The 12,449-nt window shown below is 48.6% G+C and overlaps 1 protein-coding gene across 2 annotated transcripts in view; it reads right to left on the bottom strand.

Annotated features, from left to right (window-relative positions):
- The window catches only part of PBX1 (PBX homeobox 1), a 274,829-nt gene that overhangs the window by 50,869 nt on the left and 211,511 nt on the right, over positions 1 to 12,449 (bottom strand). For both annotated transcript variants that reach the window (XM_028104777.1, XM_028104778.2), the window contains one exon: positions 702 to 946. In XM_028104777.1, coding sequence (XP_027960578.1) covers positions 702 to 946 — 245 coding nt within the window. The remainder of the gene's footprint in view (positions 1 to 701; positions 947 to 12,449) is intronic.

Below are 12,449 nucleotides of genomic sequence, written 5' to 3'. Positions count from 1 at the left end.
TGACTCCAAATCTACAGCTCTTTGCCGTACATCACCAGCTTTGGGGTAAGACTACGTGGACCACTGTGCCACACAGACCATCGGTGGAGTGTCAGGATTGGAATCCAACTTTGTTGATGACAGGGGTTCCCTGAGCCCTTCTCTACTCTTCTTATGGAGGGAGGTGAGCATCGCATTCCGTATCACGTATCAAACGAACAGGTCTGATTCTCACTTGAGCTGAATCTGGGTAGAGCAAGGGACTTTAAGGCCAAGTTTTAGTATGTTTTCCCATACGGTTCCATGAGTACTGGGAAGATGAGGAATCCTCCGCAAATACGGAGCAAAAGAAGGCCGTACGAGTCAACGACCTCCCCACAGGTCAGGTGGTGACTGTCAATGACCTCTTTTACCCCATGAGACCCGGGCTACAGGCCATGGGCAAATGTTCTAGAGCCCCCACTTGAACATTTCTTATATTGGCTATTAATGTTTCCTGAGATCATCACTTACAACTTAAGTTTTTAAAATGCCTTTACGGCCAGTGTGCCTGGGTTTTTAACAGGGGACACTGAAGACTCAGTGGCCTCCAGTCCAGCCAGGGGCTCAGTGCAGAAATGCAGAGGCTGGCCCTTGGGGCTCTGCAAGCCCCCTGAGGCCCGAGGCTCTTCACCCTCCCTCCTAAAGGGCCGGGGTGCCCAACGCCCCCATGCCACGGTTACCTGCTCGTACTTCTCCAGCTCCGTGTGGTAGATCTGTCTGATCTGGGACAGCTTGGCTCTGTAGTCGGAGTGCTCCACTGAGTTGTCGGAGCCCGCGCCCCCCGAAGCCGCCGCTGCCGCTGCCGCCGCTGCCGAACCACCACCCTTCTCGGGGCCCGCCACCCCCTCTGCCAGCAGCATGTTGTCCAGTCGCATCAGCTGGGGGTCTGTCGGCTCCTCCTCCTGGGCTCCCCGGATACTCAAGACTGCAGGGGGACACAGCGGAGGGAAGGGTTAATGGTACCCCAACGCAAGCAAATGAAGAAAACCGAAAAGCGATGTCGTACCACTGGCGCAGCAAATTACCAAGGTGCTTGCAACGTGGCGGGTGCAGAAGGGGTGAAGGACCAGGCCAGGGGGACCAGGAGGGGGAGAGAATGCAAGGAGAGGCTTGCTTTGTTCCAGAATGATGCTCCACTTATGAGAGCTACCCAGAATGGTCCAATTCATGGAGGCAGAAAGTAGAGGGGCGCAGGGCGGGGGCTGGCAGTCAGTGTTTCATGGGGACAGACTTTCCCAAAGGCAAGAGGGATGGTGAGTGCATTTAACGTTGCTGAACTGTATCCTGGGCACTGAAAAACGGGTAAAATGATAACTCGTGTTATGTAGATGTTACTGCAAGAAATTTCAGAAGTACAAAAAATTAATTATAGCAGAAGACAATTTTCACGTTCATCCCCAAACTGCCAAATTTTTAATCCAAGGCAAGACATTTCCCTCTGTTTCTAATTTTAGATTTTGTGAGTTTGTGGTTTTACACTCGTTGACTTTATACTATTTGATCGGCCTAAATTTTCGATTCCAAAATAACCTAAGTCACATAAATCCAGTCGTTTTGGACTGGAATCTTGAGACCTTTCCCCAAGACCAGCAGGGAGAGTACAGAAGTTTAAAACAGCAAGAAGATATATTATATGTCAATTATTCTTCAAGAAAAAATAAAATAAAATAAGAAAATAAAACAGCAGGAAGACAGACTGGCCATCAAGTAGGGATGTTTCTCTCTGGACACTGAGATCTCTTCATTCCAGGTGACGACTGTCCTGTTGGAAACCAGGGGGAGGCCCATTGGACAAGCTGTTTCAGGCGTTCAGAGAAACCACGTAGGATGGAGGAGGCTCAGATCAATGAAATGGCTGCTTTTTATTAAAACACCATGGCCATTTGGGTGGGGGAGGGGGCTGGGACTGAAAGAGACCAAGTGTTTTAGTAAAATCAGCAGAAGAGCTAGGCAGTCTCCTTTTACTACCATCTTACAACCTGCCATAAAATAAATCACTCATCTAAACCCAGTTTAGCTGTCAGCAGTCAAGCCTTTGTTGAGAGGGAACATGAGAAGAATTTCCAATTTAAAAAAGGTGAAAAAAGTTTGGGGGTAAGGGAGGAAAGGAGGGAAGTGATTCCAGGCAGAGGAGAAGGAGCCATGGATGGGGACGGGGCCATGGCAAGCACTTTGTGGCTTGATGCATACATGAGCGCTGGAACAATCAGAGAATCAAGAGCTGTTTCCAGGTGGGGTGCATCTGGGGAGCCCCGGGAGGTGGTGCCTGTTCTAGGTGTCTCCTGAGCCCTAGCAGGACAGCCCCGGGGTGGGCGGGGGGTGGGGGGGAACCGGGAAGGTGGCTATGAGCTCAATACGAGGGACGCAGAGATGTTTGGGGCGTCCCATCACGTATAATACCAGCATAACCACACGCTCCTGGCTTCCACCAGGCACGACAAGAACCAACGTCGAGCGGTGTTCAGAAGGAAATCCCAAGTCCTGTGCTGCATGGGACCCTGCAGTATGGCCTTCATGAAACAGGAGACAGTCAAGTGGCCCGCTGAGCCACGTGGCTCAGGAGTGGCAGCAAGGAGCAGAGGATTAAAGGGAGAAAAGCGGTGAAGTGAGGATAGAGGAGGGTAGGGCAGATGCAGGGAGGGTGGCTAGCTGGGGAGGAAAGAAGGAAGCCCACCCCTGTACACAAACACCGAACACCTCTGGACTCAGGCTCCTCTCCTCTCACACCTGAGTCCAGAATGTTCCGCGGCACTAAAATAAAATCGCCGTATCAGTAACGGCCTTGTGGAGGTTTGTGTTGTGGACGTCCTTCCAGTGAAATCCTTCTTTTGTAGGTCCAGGAGACGAATTGGGACATTGCCCCTCGGACTGGCCTTTGAATAACATTCAGTCCTGTTATTCTGTGCCTTGAGTTCATTTACCCAAACCTCCAAAGTCCTCCGAAGAACCTATCGTCACTCACAGAGATTTCCTTAAGAAAACAATTCAATGCTCTACTCATTTCCTGAATTAGAGACCTTTCCAGTCCCTAAAGGTGCAGAAAGGAACGGGACCACCTGAGCACCTGGCGGTGGGGCCCAGAATTCCTCACCTCTACAGGTGATGGCATTTGTGTGTGGGGTCTTATGGGGGTTTCTCTACTGAACTTCATTTAGCAAGTTTTATTTGCTTTATCAACAAAAACATTTATGGGTCGTTTAAAAGATTCACCTCGGGCTATTCTTAATAAACAAACGTAATTGTTCCCCTTTAGCTTGGTCATTAAATAAATTGTGCAAAATCCTACTCTCCAACCCACCCTACTGAATCTTGTGTTGCATATCCTCCAGAAGAGGCCAAAGACTCTAGGAGAGCAGTCTCCGAAGCTGACAGTGGTAGTGCCTCCTAGTGGGTCCTCCTGGTCCTTCCATAACCAATCCGTCACGCACAGTGAAGATCTTCTATTAATTTCTGGTCTCAACAAAGGTAGCAAAGAGAAAGAGAGCAATGTCATCCTAATGCTCAGGATGTGCCCCCCTAGGGCTAGCCTACAACCTGTCCGCCCCAGATGATGGCAAGGATCCTCTCAGCCCGTGTGCCCAGGACTGCCTCGCTCACGCAGCCAACTTATTCCTCCAGCAAAGTTCCATTCATTCTGAGAGAAGTAGGAGAAGCAGAGATAGGCATCCACAGACCACAGCGCTGGTCCCAGTTCCCTCCAGGTACTACGCAGGTAACCATGGGCAGGTTACTACCACCGATATTTACTTCTGAGAATATTTCTCCCTTCCAGACCCACATAGCTCACCTACACCTCCGCTCAACGTTTTCTTTTCAACCATCAGTGGGATGCACAGACTATTCACACAAACTCTGCACACCTACCTAAGTAACATTTTGCTGGGCTTGAAATCTAACTGGTTTTAAATGAAATAAGGAAGAAAATTGCTAAGACTAGCACAGGATGCTGAAAGGTATCGCTGCAGGCCCCTCACCACCAAGGAAACCTTAGGACAGTCACACAAGCGCAAAGCACTCACCTACACGGACTCCTTCCTCCCCGGCCCCACCCACGTATAAGGGATACGTTTAGTCGAGGAGGAAAAAAAAAAATAGGGGAGTATTAGCACTCCACTTAGCTTTTGTATCATTTTATGAATCCTGTAAACAAATACTCTTCAAAAACAAATTTGGATTTAATAAGATTTAATAAAATTGGCTTCCAAATGTGGCTAATAAGAAATTGGTATGATAGAATTCAATGCACGTTAATGTATACATTGCTTGCCTTTATACGTAGAGTTCAGGACACGTACATAGGTCCCAAACCAGAGATCTGATGAAAAGAGAAGAATATAAAGATGGGGGGTGGGGGGTGGGGGAGAAGCAGTCCTCTTCAAATTACACTCTTTAAATTATACTGAAATCATTATGAAAAGAAAAAAATTCAGAGTATGTGTCAGAATCCCCCGCCATATGTAATATATATACACATGATATATATCATGTGTACATATACTGTGTGTGTGTATATATATAATGTATATACATGTGTGTATATATACATATAATGTGTGTATATATGTACATATATGTGTGTATATACATAACGTATGTGTGTATATCACGTGTGTATACATAGTATTTATATATAATGTGTGCATATATAATGTATATATGTAACGTGTATATATATATACCATGTATATATGGGATATACATATATAGTGTGTGTGTAAATATACAGGAACAATACAAACAGTATAAACGAGAACATCTTCTACTTCTCATAGAAGATTCTGGTTCTGAGGGTCTTGGGCTGTGTCTGTGCACTTGGAGGAGGCATGGATGGACCAATAAACTGCCTGCACTTCATTTCTATCCAGAAGGATAATCCGTGTGAACCATTATAAAAATGGGTGTTAGGATTCACGGATACGGAAACTGTTCGGCGAGTCATTTAAAAAAGAATCCCTCCAACATTAAATAAATAAATGAAAAGGGTGATATGTCTAAGCAGAACTGATGCTACCTATTTATTGCTTGAAGCCAGCACTCTGGTGTGTAGGAGACAAAATGATTATTTAAAAGCTCCTTTTTATCTCTGTGGCACCATGCAAGACTCAAATGAACCTTTCGCCAGGACACCAGAGATGTTAACACTCATCCTCCAAGATCCAATTTCAACCAGCGGAGCTGTTACCTAATCCAGCAACCATCACAAATGATCAGGTTTCTGCTTCCCTGACGGGCACCCGGCGCTCTCCCCTCCCCCTGGCTCCCCAGTCCAGCAGCTTTTCCTGAGCCAGGTTTTAAAGGGCCAAGTTCCCTGTTTACGCCCGTGTGCGCAGGGTCTTAGCAGTCAGGAGTCAGGTCTGGACACGTCCACTGCCAGAGAACGTAATCAAGCGCAGTGGGCTCGCTATCCAGAGTGGTTGCTCAACGAGGTGGTTAACCCTTTTGGTAATGACTGTCAAAGGAGGAGTCTACTCCTCAGGAATCTACCCCCTTGTGTCTGAGGCCAGTCAGGGCAGGTGAGTGATTCATGTAGAAACTGTCACAACCCTTTGAAAAGCATCCGATGTCACATCCACCTTGCTGCCATGGCTGGCAGGGGTGTGTGTGTGTGTGTGTGTGTGTTAATTCTTTGGTCAAACTCCCAAGATAAGGAGACTGTCACAGCCCTGTCGGAGCTGCTCTCACAACGGGTCTCCTGCTGTTCCTTCTTTCTTTATTTTCCTTCAAAGAAGGAGAAAAACAAACCAAACCCAAAGGCATATTCAGGATCGTTGGCAGGAGGGCTGTGGGCTGCTTGTTTTGTCTTTGCCTGAACAACACGGACCCCGAGCAGCTCCAGCCAAGGCCCACTAGAGGGCACTCTTTCTTCACCGAGGACGGGTGCCGCAGGGAGGGTCCGGCGGTTTCCAGTCCCCAGGTTAGCAGTGGGCAAGATGCCCCTGCTTAGATGCAACTTCCACTGTGGGGCAGGCATGGGGGAAGGAGGGCAGATCTACAGAGAGGGTTGTCTTCAGACTTGGACAGTAGTCCAGGGACCCAAAGGTGGGCTGAGGGACAGAAATGTTTGTAGAGACAGAGACAAGGGGGGTTGTGGGGGGAGAGAGAAAGAGAAAGAGAGAGAACAGAGACAGACAGGTGGTTTGAGAAGGAGCACGAGGTGGTCTCCCCAGGATGGATGCCCTCACACTCTCTGGCCAATGTCTTTGCTTGACTGGAAGGCAGGAGACTTAAGCCCCGTGCAGGGTGTTCTGTCCATGGGCTAGTCTTCACTACCCATGACCCAGAGAACAGTCAGGAGAGGGGAACTCTCCCGGCCTCAGCCCAAGACTGCTCTGCCGTCTCCCAGTGGGTCAGAGCTTTGGAGAAAAGTGTGGGATGCAAATACGTTGTGCCTGCCTTTTTAGAAATACAGGCAATTCCTTGCCTCCTGAAAATATCACAGTCACCCCTTTCGTTTGTTCATAAAGTACTTGCATGCACTGAACTTGTATCACCTTATAAAACATGAAGGCCAAACTTCATAGCAGACGATTCAAGACGACAAAGGCAAGGTAACAACAAAGTAACTTTCCCCATCAAAGCAAATGGGACACAGCCAAGACTAGAATCTAGGTCTTAGATACTTTATTCCTGACAACATTAGGATTCTGATTCTTTCACACAAAGGGTGGCTAAGTGGATGTGACATCAATGCGGGGGAGGGGGTGGTGTGTGCACACGCACGCGCACACACACAATGTCTTCCGATGCACAGATGACGAGAAGACGAGATGAGGTAGGGAAGGAAGGAAGGTCTTTCACTGACTTCTTAGTTTCTTTACATTCCTCCAAATCTGATCCTCTTCAGTTACCTCTTTCTGCCAATGGCACCATAACAGAGCCACTGGGCCACGTGACAGAGTGCCCTCTTCCCTCTCAGCCACAGAAATCCACTTACCACAGTCCTATCCTATTTCAAATCTCAGCTCAGCACTCTCCTCCATGAAACCTAACCTAATAATAGCCCCAGATGAACTCCCTCACCTCGGAGCCACCAGAACCTGTGCGGCCACAGGGCATCTCAGAACACCTCAGGTCACACCTGCCAGGCTGCCAGCAAGGCTGTGAGCTCCTGAAAGGCGGTGAGGACCTGTCCTGCATCTGTGGATTCCCCAGGTGGCTTCCTGGAGCCTCCGGCACTAAGCGCCTATTCAGGCATTTCTTAATATGTAAAAAGAGTGAAGGAGGGAAAGATGGCGGATGATGTGACCCAAAGCCCTCGGCCTCACCTTAGGCGGCAGTGGGTCCCTGTGCGCCCCTTCCCCTAGAGGCCAGTGACAGGCTCCGCCCTGGCCAGCATGCTACTGGATAGAAGGTCGTCTCCTCCGCCACCTCTGTCATACCCACCTCAAAAATCTGCCTTTTCAAATCTGACAATTCCAAACAAATCTACGCAGGACCCATAGCCTGGGGGTGTCCCCAGAAAGCCAACATTCTCCATGGTGAAGGCTCCGGGTGCTGTGGAGAGTTTGGCGTGTGACCTACCGGTACCTGGGAAGAATTCCTGGAAGGCCTGATAGCAGCCCCCAGGGAAGGGGCCGTACACAGGATGCTGACCACCAGTGAGCCCTCTGAGGAATGCTCAGACCGCGTACATTACTGACCACCACCTGCCAGGTGCCAGGAACCAGGTGGGTGCTGGGATTTCCAAGAAGAACCGGCCACGGGCTCTGGCTTCATGCAGCCCACGGGTTATCCTCCTCTGGTCCCCTCTCACAAAGGATGCCCACAGCCTTGAGGTCTGTGGTGGGCACAGAAAGTTGCCAGGGTAGGTGGCTGGCACCCAAAAACTCTCTGACACACACCTTCTTCCCCTTCCTCCAGGTTCGTTCTGTTTCCCACAAGCCCAAACACACCCGCAAACCAGAAACTCTTCAGCTTGCGCGGAGAAATGACTATGACATAATTTGATTCTTCGACACCAAAGGGGGGACCACAGTCTCGTGTGAGTGGCTTGCGGCTCAGGCTAGTGCATCCTGACGCTCTTCAATCCTAATTCTTAACCCCTTGTTGGTTTCATGGAAAAGCTTGTTTTTTAAAAAAGATTTTATTTATTTGAGAGAGAGAGAGAGAGAGAACGAGTGGGGAGAGGGACAGAGAGAGAGAGGGAGAAGCAGACTCCCCGCTGAGCAGGGAGCCTGATGCGGGGCTCGATCCCAGGACCCTGGGACCAGGACCAGAGCCAAAGGCAGACACTTAACCGACTAAGCCACCCAGGCGCCCCGGAAAAGCTTATTTTTGTGTGTCTTTAAGAGTTTGTCTGTCAAACAAATGGAAAGAATGAACAATTCAATGCCCTGAATGTTCTAGACCAGAAGGGCTACAGGTCAGTGCTTCTGATTAGCGCGGGGAACCAGCAGCCAGGGGAGGTTAAGACCCTCCAGGCCCTGGTGCTGACGTCCGACACTGCAGTTGGCCTGGGGCCGGCTTGTCAGATGAGAAATCCAAGCTCCTGAAATCTTCAGGTGTTGGAAACCACGCTGGGACTCCGTGCTGTCCGTGTCTCAACCCTTCAGAAGCTCGGGGGCTTGAAGGCAGGACCCCAAGTCTGGGGTCTCTTTAAGGGCCACCATGGATTGAACTATGAAAATAAGATGTCCTGGAGACCTTTCACCTTTCCTTTAGGGTTGTTAGGCAGGTAGGCCAAGCAAGAGGATGTAAGGGCATGAGTCAATCAGCAGCAAGATTTTGAGATTCCTCGAGTATGTCATCCCACAAATACTGAGCATTTCCCACGGTGCCAGGCACAGTGCTGGGCTTCAAAAGAAAATGAGATGCGCTCATTCTCTTCACACGTAGCCAACAGCCACCAAATGTGCAGAGCCTTGTGTGAGGGTTTTGGGCGGGGGTGAAAATAAAATTATATGACACTCTTGAGATGATTTTAAAGTTTGTTTGTTTTTTTGGTTTATGTTTTCGGGTTTTCTTTAGAGAAACACATCATGCCTTTCTTGTCATCTCTCTCTCTGGGCTTAAGGCTTCGGCGGCTCCGGCGGCTCCGGTCACATGCATTCTCTCCTTCTCCAGCGACGCTCGGGCACCGATCCCATTCACACGTCCCCTGCTTGGCACGCCGAGCCTCCCTGGGCCAACTGGCAGAAGGGAGGCTCATGTGCCGGGCAGCAGGCTCCTGCCTTTCTGGATGGGTGCCGGCTGCCTGGGCGAGGGGCTTTGGTCCTTAATAGCTCAAGCTTGGACTGCTTCTCGGGGAACCCCTTTGCCTAAAGAGTTGCCCCTGAAGCTGGGAGGAGGACCTGACCACACCCTGGCTTCGGCCTCAGGCGGCTATGCTTGGCGGTGTGAGGGGAGAGTTCAGTTTGTGAGGCCCGCCGCACACATGGTCACCCATGACTTGAGAAATGGGTTTCCTCCCAAGCTGTACACAGAAAGCATGAAAAACGGGAAGCTACTGGTTGGTGGCCTGTGTTGCATTCCCAGGAGATGCAAGCTTCTCTCTACAACGGCAGTTTCTAGAAGTGACCACTGAGAAAGTGAGAGAAATGTCTCAATATTCTCCTGCCTTAAGATGAGAATGTTCTGTAGCCTGGGGTCCCAAACACATTCTCTGCTCCGTTGCATGTGCTAATATACAATAGATTTCCATATCCCCAGAATGTGTGAGGCTGGGCCCAGGGCTCTCTTCCGTGAGCTCCACAGCACAGTACAAAGGAAGAACACTGGTACACAGCCAGGTACAAGACTCCCACCCTGTGACCCGGCCTCCCTTAAGCTCAGTGTCCTTATCACCCAACAGTCAATAATAAAACCAACCACCCCATAATCCTTGTTAAAGATGAAACAGGGTCATTTTTATAAAAGCACATGTCTGTGCTCGGTAACTGGTAGGTTTTCAACTGTGGGTTAAACCTAAATCAATCCCATTGAAAAAGGTCCCTTTGGGGGAAGAATAAGCAAGCAAGACAGTTTTGGAATTAAGAGTTTGGTTTCCGTATCTCAGGAATCAGCAACCCAGGAGGAACCAGGATAAGTCAATGAGCGTACAGACACACACGCATATGCGCCTTCTACCTCACTGTCTGGGATTTCCAGCGCTTTCTACCTCACTGTCCGGGATTTCCAGGCAGGCTCACACTCACACCATCACAGGCCAAGACACTGATCCTCAGCCAATGGAATAAATTTCTAAATGTCTGTCCTCATTCCCCTTCTTCATTCTTCATGTTCCTTTACTACTCTTCTTCTCCCAAGCACATTAAGAATCCAGCTTCGTCTAAAGCCTGAAGCGTCCCCTCCACACAGAGCCCCTGACTTCAATCTTCCTGAGTCGGGAAGCATCGAGTCTCCCTGAGCTGGCGGAGCTTGCTCAGGAAGGCTCGGTCCTTCTAGAGGCAGAAACACCCTTCTGGGAACCACTTGGCTCTGATGCAGTCTCAACTTGTGTCCAACAAGCTAGCCTGGAAGTCATCTTTCAGATAACTGCTTCCCATTTCCATTAAAAAATATATAACCAAAGAGAGTAAAGACTCTATTCATAATCAAGGTTTGAACAGGCATGTTTCAGTTTCAACTTTTGGGTGGGACTCAGACCTCATGATCATCTTTCTCCGCTGGGGCATCGAGAAACCCCACACTCAAAATGTTAAAATAACCAGATGTTGCCACGTTTCTATCATGTGTGGTCTTACCATCTTGACATCATTTCACTGTCTTAGGACCACAAATGCTTTTCTGGTTCCTGGTGGCAAGTCGGATTTTCTCGCCTGTATTTACAAACTCAGTCGGGGCAGAACTATTTTTTTCCCTCCAACCTTCCAAACAATTTTATCAGAATTTAGTGTGAAATAAAGAACATTCTGTTCCCACACAGAACCTTTCCCAGTTTTTGAGAACCATGGAATAATTCAAAGGCAGGGTTCCTAATGCAATGTGCTACTGACCTTAAGGGGCCTTTACATAAGATAGTGATGATTTAGTCTTAACCCACTCCGTGATTATTTCCAGCTCACCAATCACAGCAGACTAGTGCTAATATCATGTCCTTGTCCTACTGTCAGCTCCCACCTCTGCCAGATCAACGCCATCGACAGTGGTACGCACCCCAAGGACAAACAGAACATGACAGCACGGATGACAAACAGCAGATTCCAGCAGGGCAGACACAGGGTCTGGAATCAAGAAATGAGGTACAACAGGGGCATCTGGGTGGCTCAGTCGGTTGGGTGTCCAACTCTTGATTTTGACTCAGGTCATGATCTCATGGGTCGTGGAACAGAGCCCCGTGTCAGGCTCCATGCTCAGTGGGGAGTCTGCTTGGAATTCTCTCTACCTCTCTCTCTACCCCTTTCCCTGCTCATTCTCTCTCTCTAAAATAAATAAATAAATCTTAAAAAAAAAAAAAAGAGGGGCGCCTGGGTGGCTCAGTTGGTTAAGCATCCAACTCTTGGTTTGGGCTCAGGTCATAAGACCAAGCCCCAGGTCGGGCTCTGAGCTCAGTGCAGAGTCAGCCTGGGATTTTCTCTTCCTCGTCCTCTGCCCCTCCCCCCACTTGTGCACTCTTGCTCGCGTACTCTGTCTCTCAAATAAATTAATTAATTAATTAAATCTTTTTTTTCTTTTAAGAAACGAGGTGCAACATTCTAGTTCACTCCATCCCTTCAGCCTCTTTCACTCCTTCTGCATTAGAAACATGATTCCTTTCATGTGATAAAGAGGATGGGAAGTTGAAGTGGGAGAGAGAAAAAGGACTAGTGTATTTACCTTGAACAGGACAAGAGAAAAGGACTCTCTGAGGCTCAGACTACTACTTCCACTGCAACTACCACAGATAACGAGATCATTTTACATAAGTGTGTATGTTGACTATGCTAATATTATGTCGAGATATGAGATATGATGGAGCACGCATCCATCTCCTACATGGGGCCTGGGAGAGGAGCCTGGGGAAGAGCATGGCAAAGAGTGTTGGCACGAAGAAAAAGGAACAAGTTAATCAGCCAGTTTCTTCGAATATATTCCCGTCTGTAGAAACTGAACATTGGCTTTTAGCTGAGTTCATGGCCCCTGAGAGGAAAGACACTTTCCAGCTTCCCTTGCAGCTAGATGTGGTCATGCCTTAGGTGACAAAATTCTAGTGATAAATGAGTGGAGGTAGGATATAAAACTTCTAGAAATGTCCTTAAAAAGAAGGAATGTCTTTCTCATCTGTTGCTCTGTTCTTTCTGTTAGCTAGAACATGAATATTATGGCTGGAGCCCTAGCAGCTGCTTTGGGCCATGAATTGGCTGGGGAACGGAAGCCCTACTAGGGAGAGAACCAGATAGACGTTATCATACTGTAGAGACCAGCCTGGATGGTCACCTTTGGACTACATGAAAACAAGGAGAAATAAATGCATATTTTGTTTAAGTTAGTTATTTTGGGGTTTGGGAGGT

This window comes from Eumetopias jubatus, unplaced genomic scaffold (genome assembly GCF_037043125.1).
Source record: "Eumetopias jubatus isolate StellerSeaLion01/CBP00866 unplaced genomic scaffold, mEumJub1_p1.0 scaffold_12, whole genome shotgun sequence".
Lineage (NCBI taxonomy): Eukaryota > Metazoa > Chordata > Mammalia > Carnivora > Otariidae > Eumetopias > Eumetopias jubatus.
Note: the sequence above shows the minus strand (reverse complement) of the source record. Positions and strands in the feature narration are given on the sequence as shown.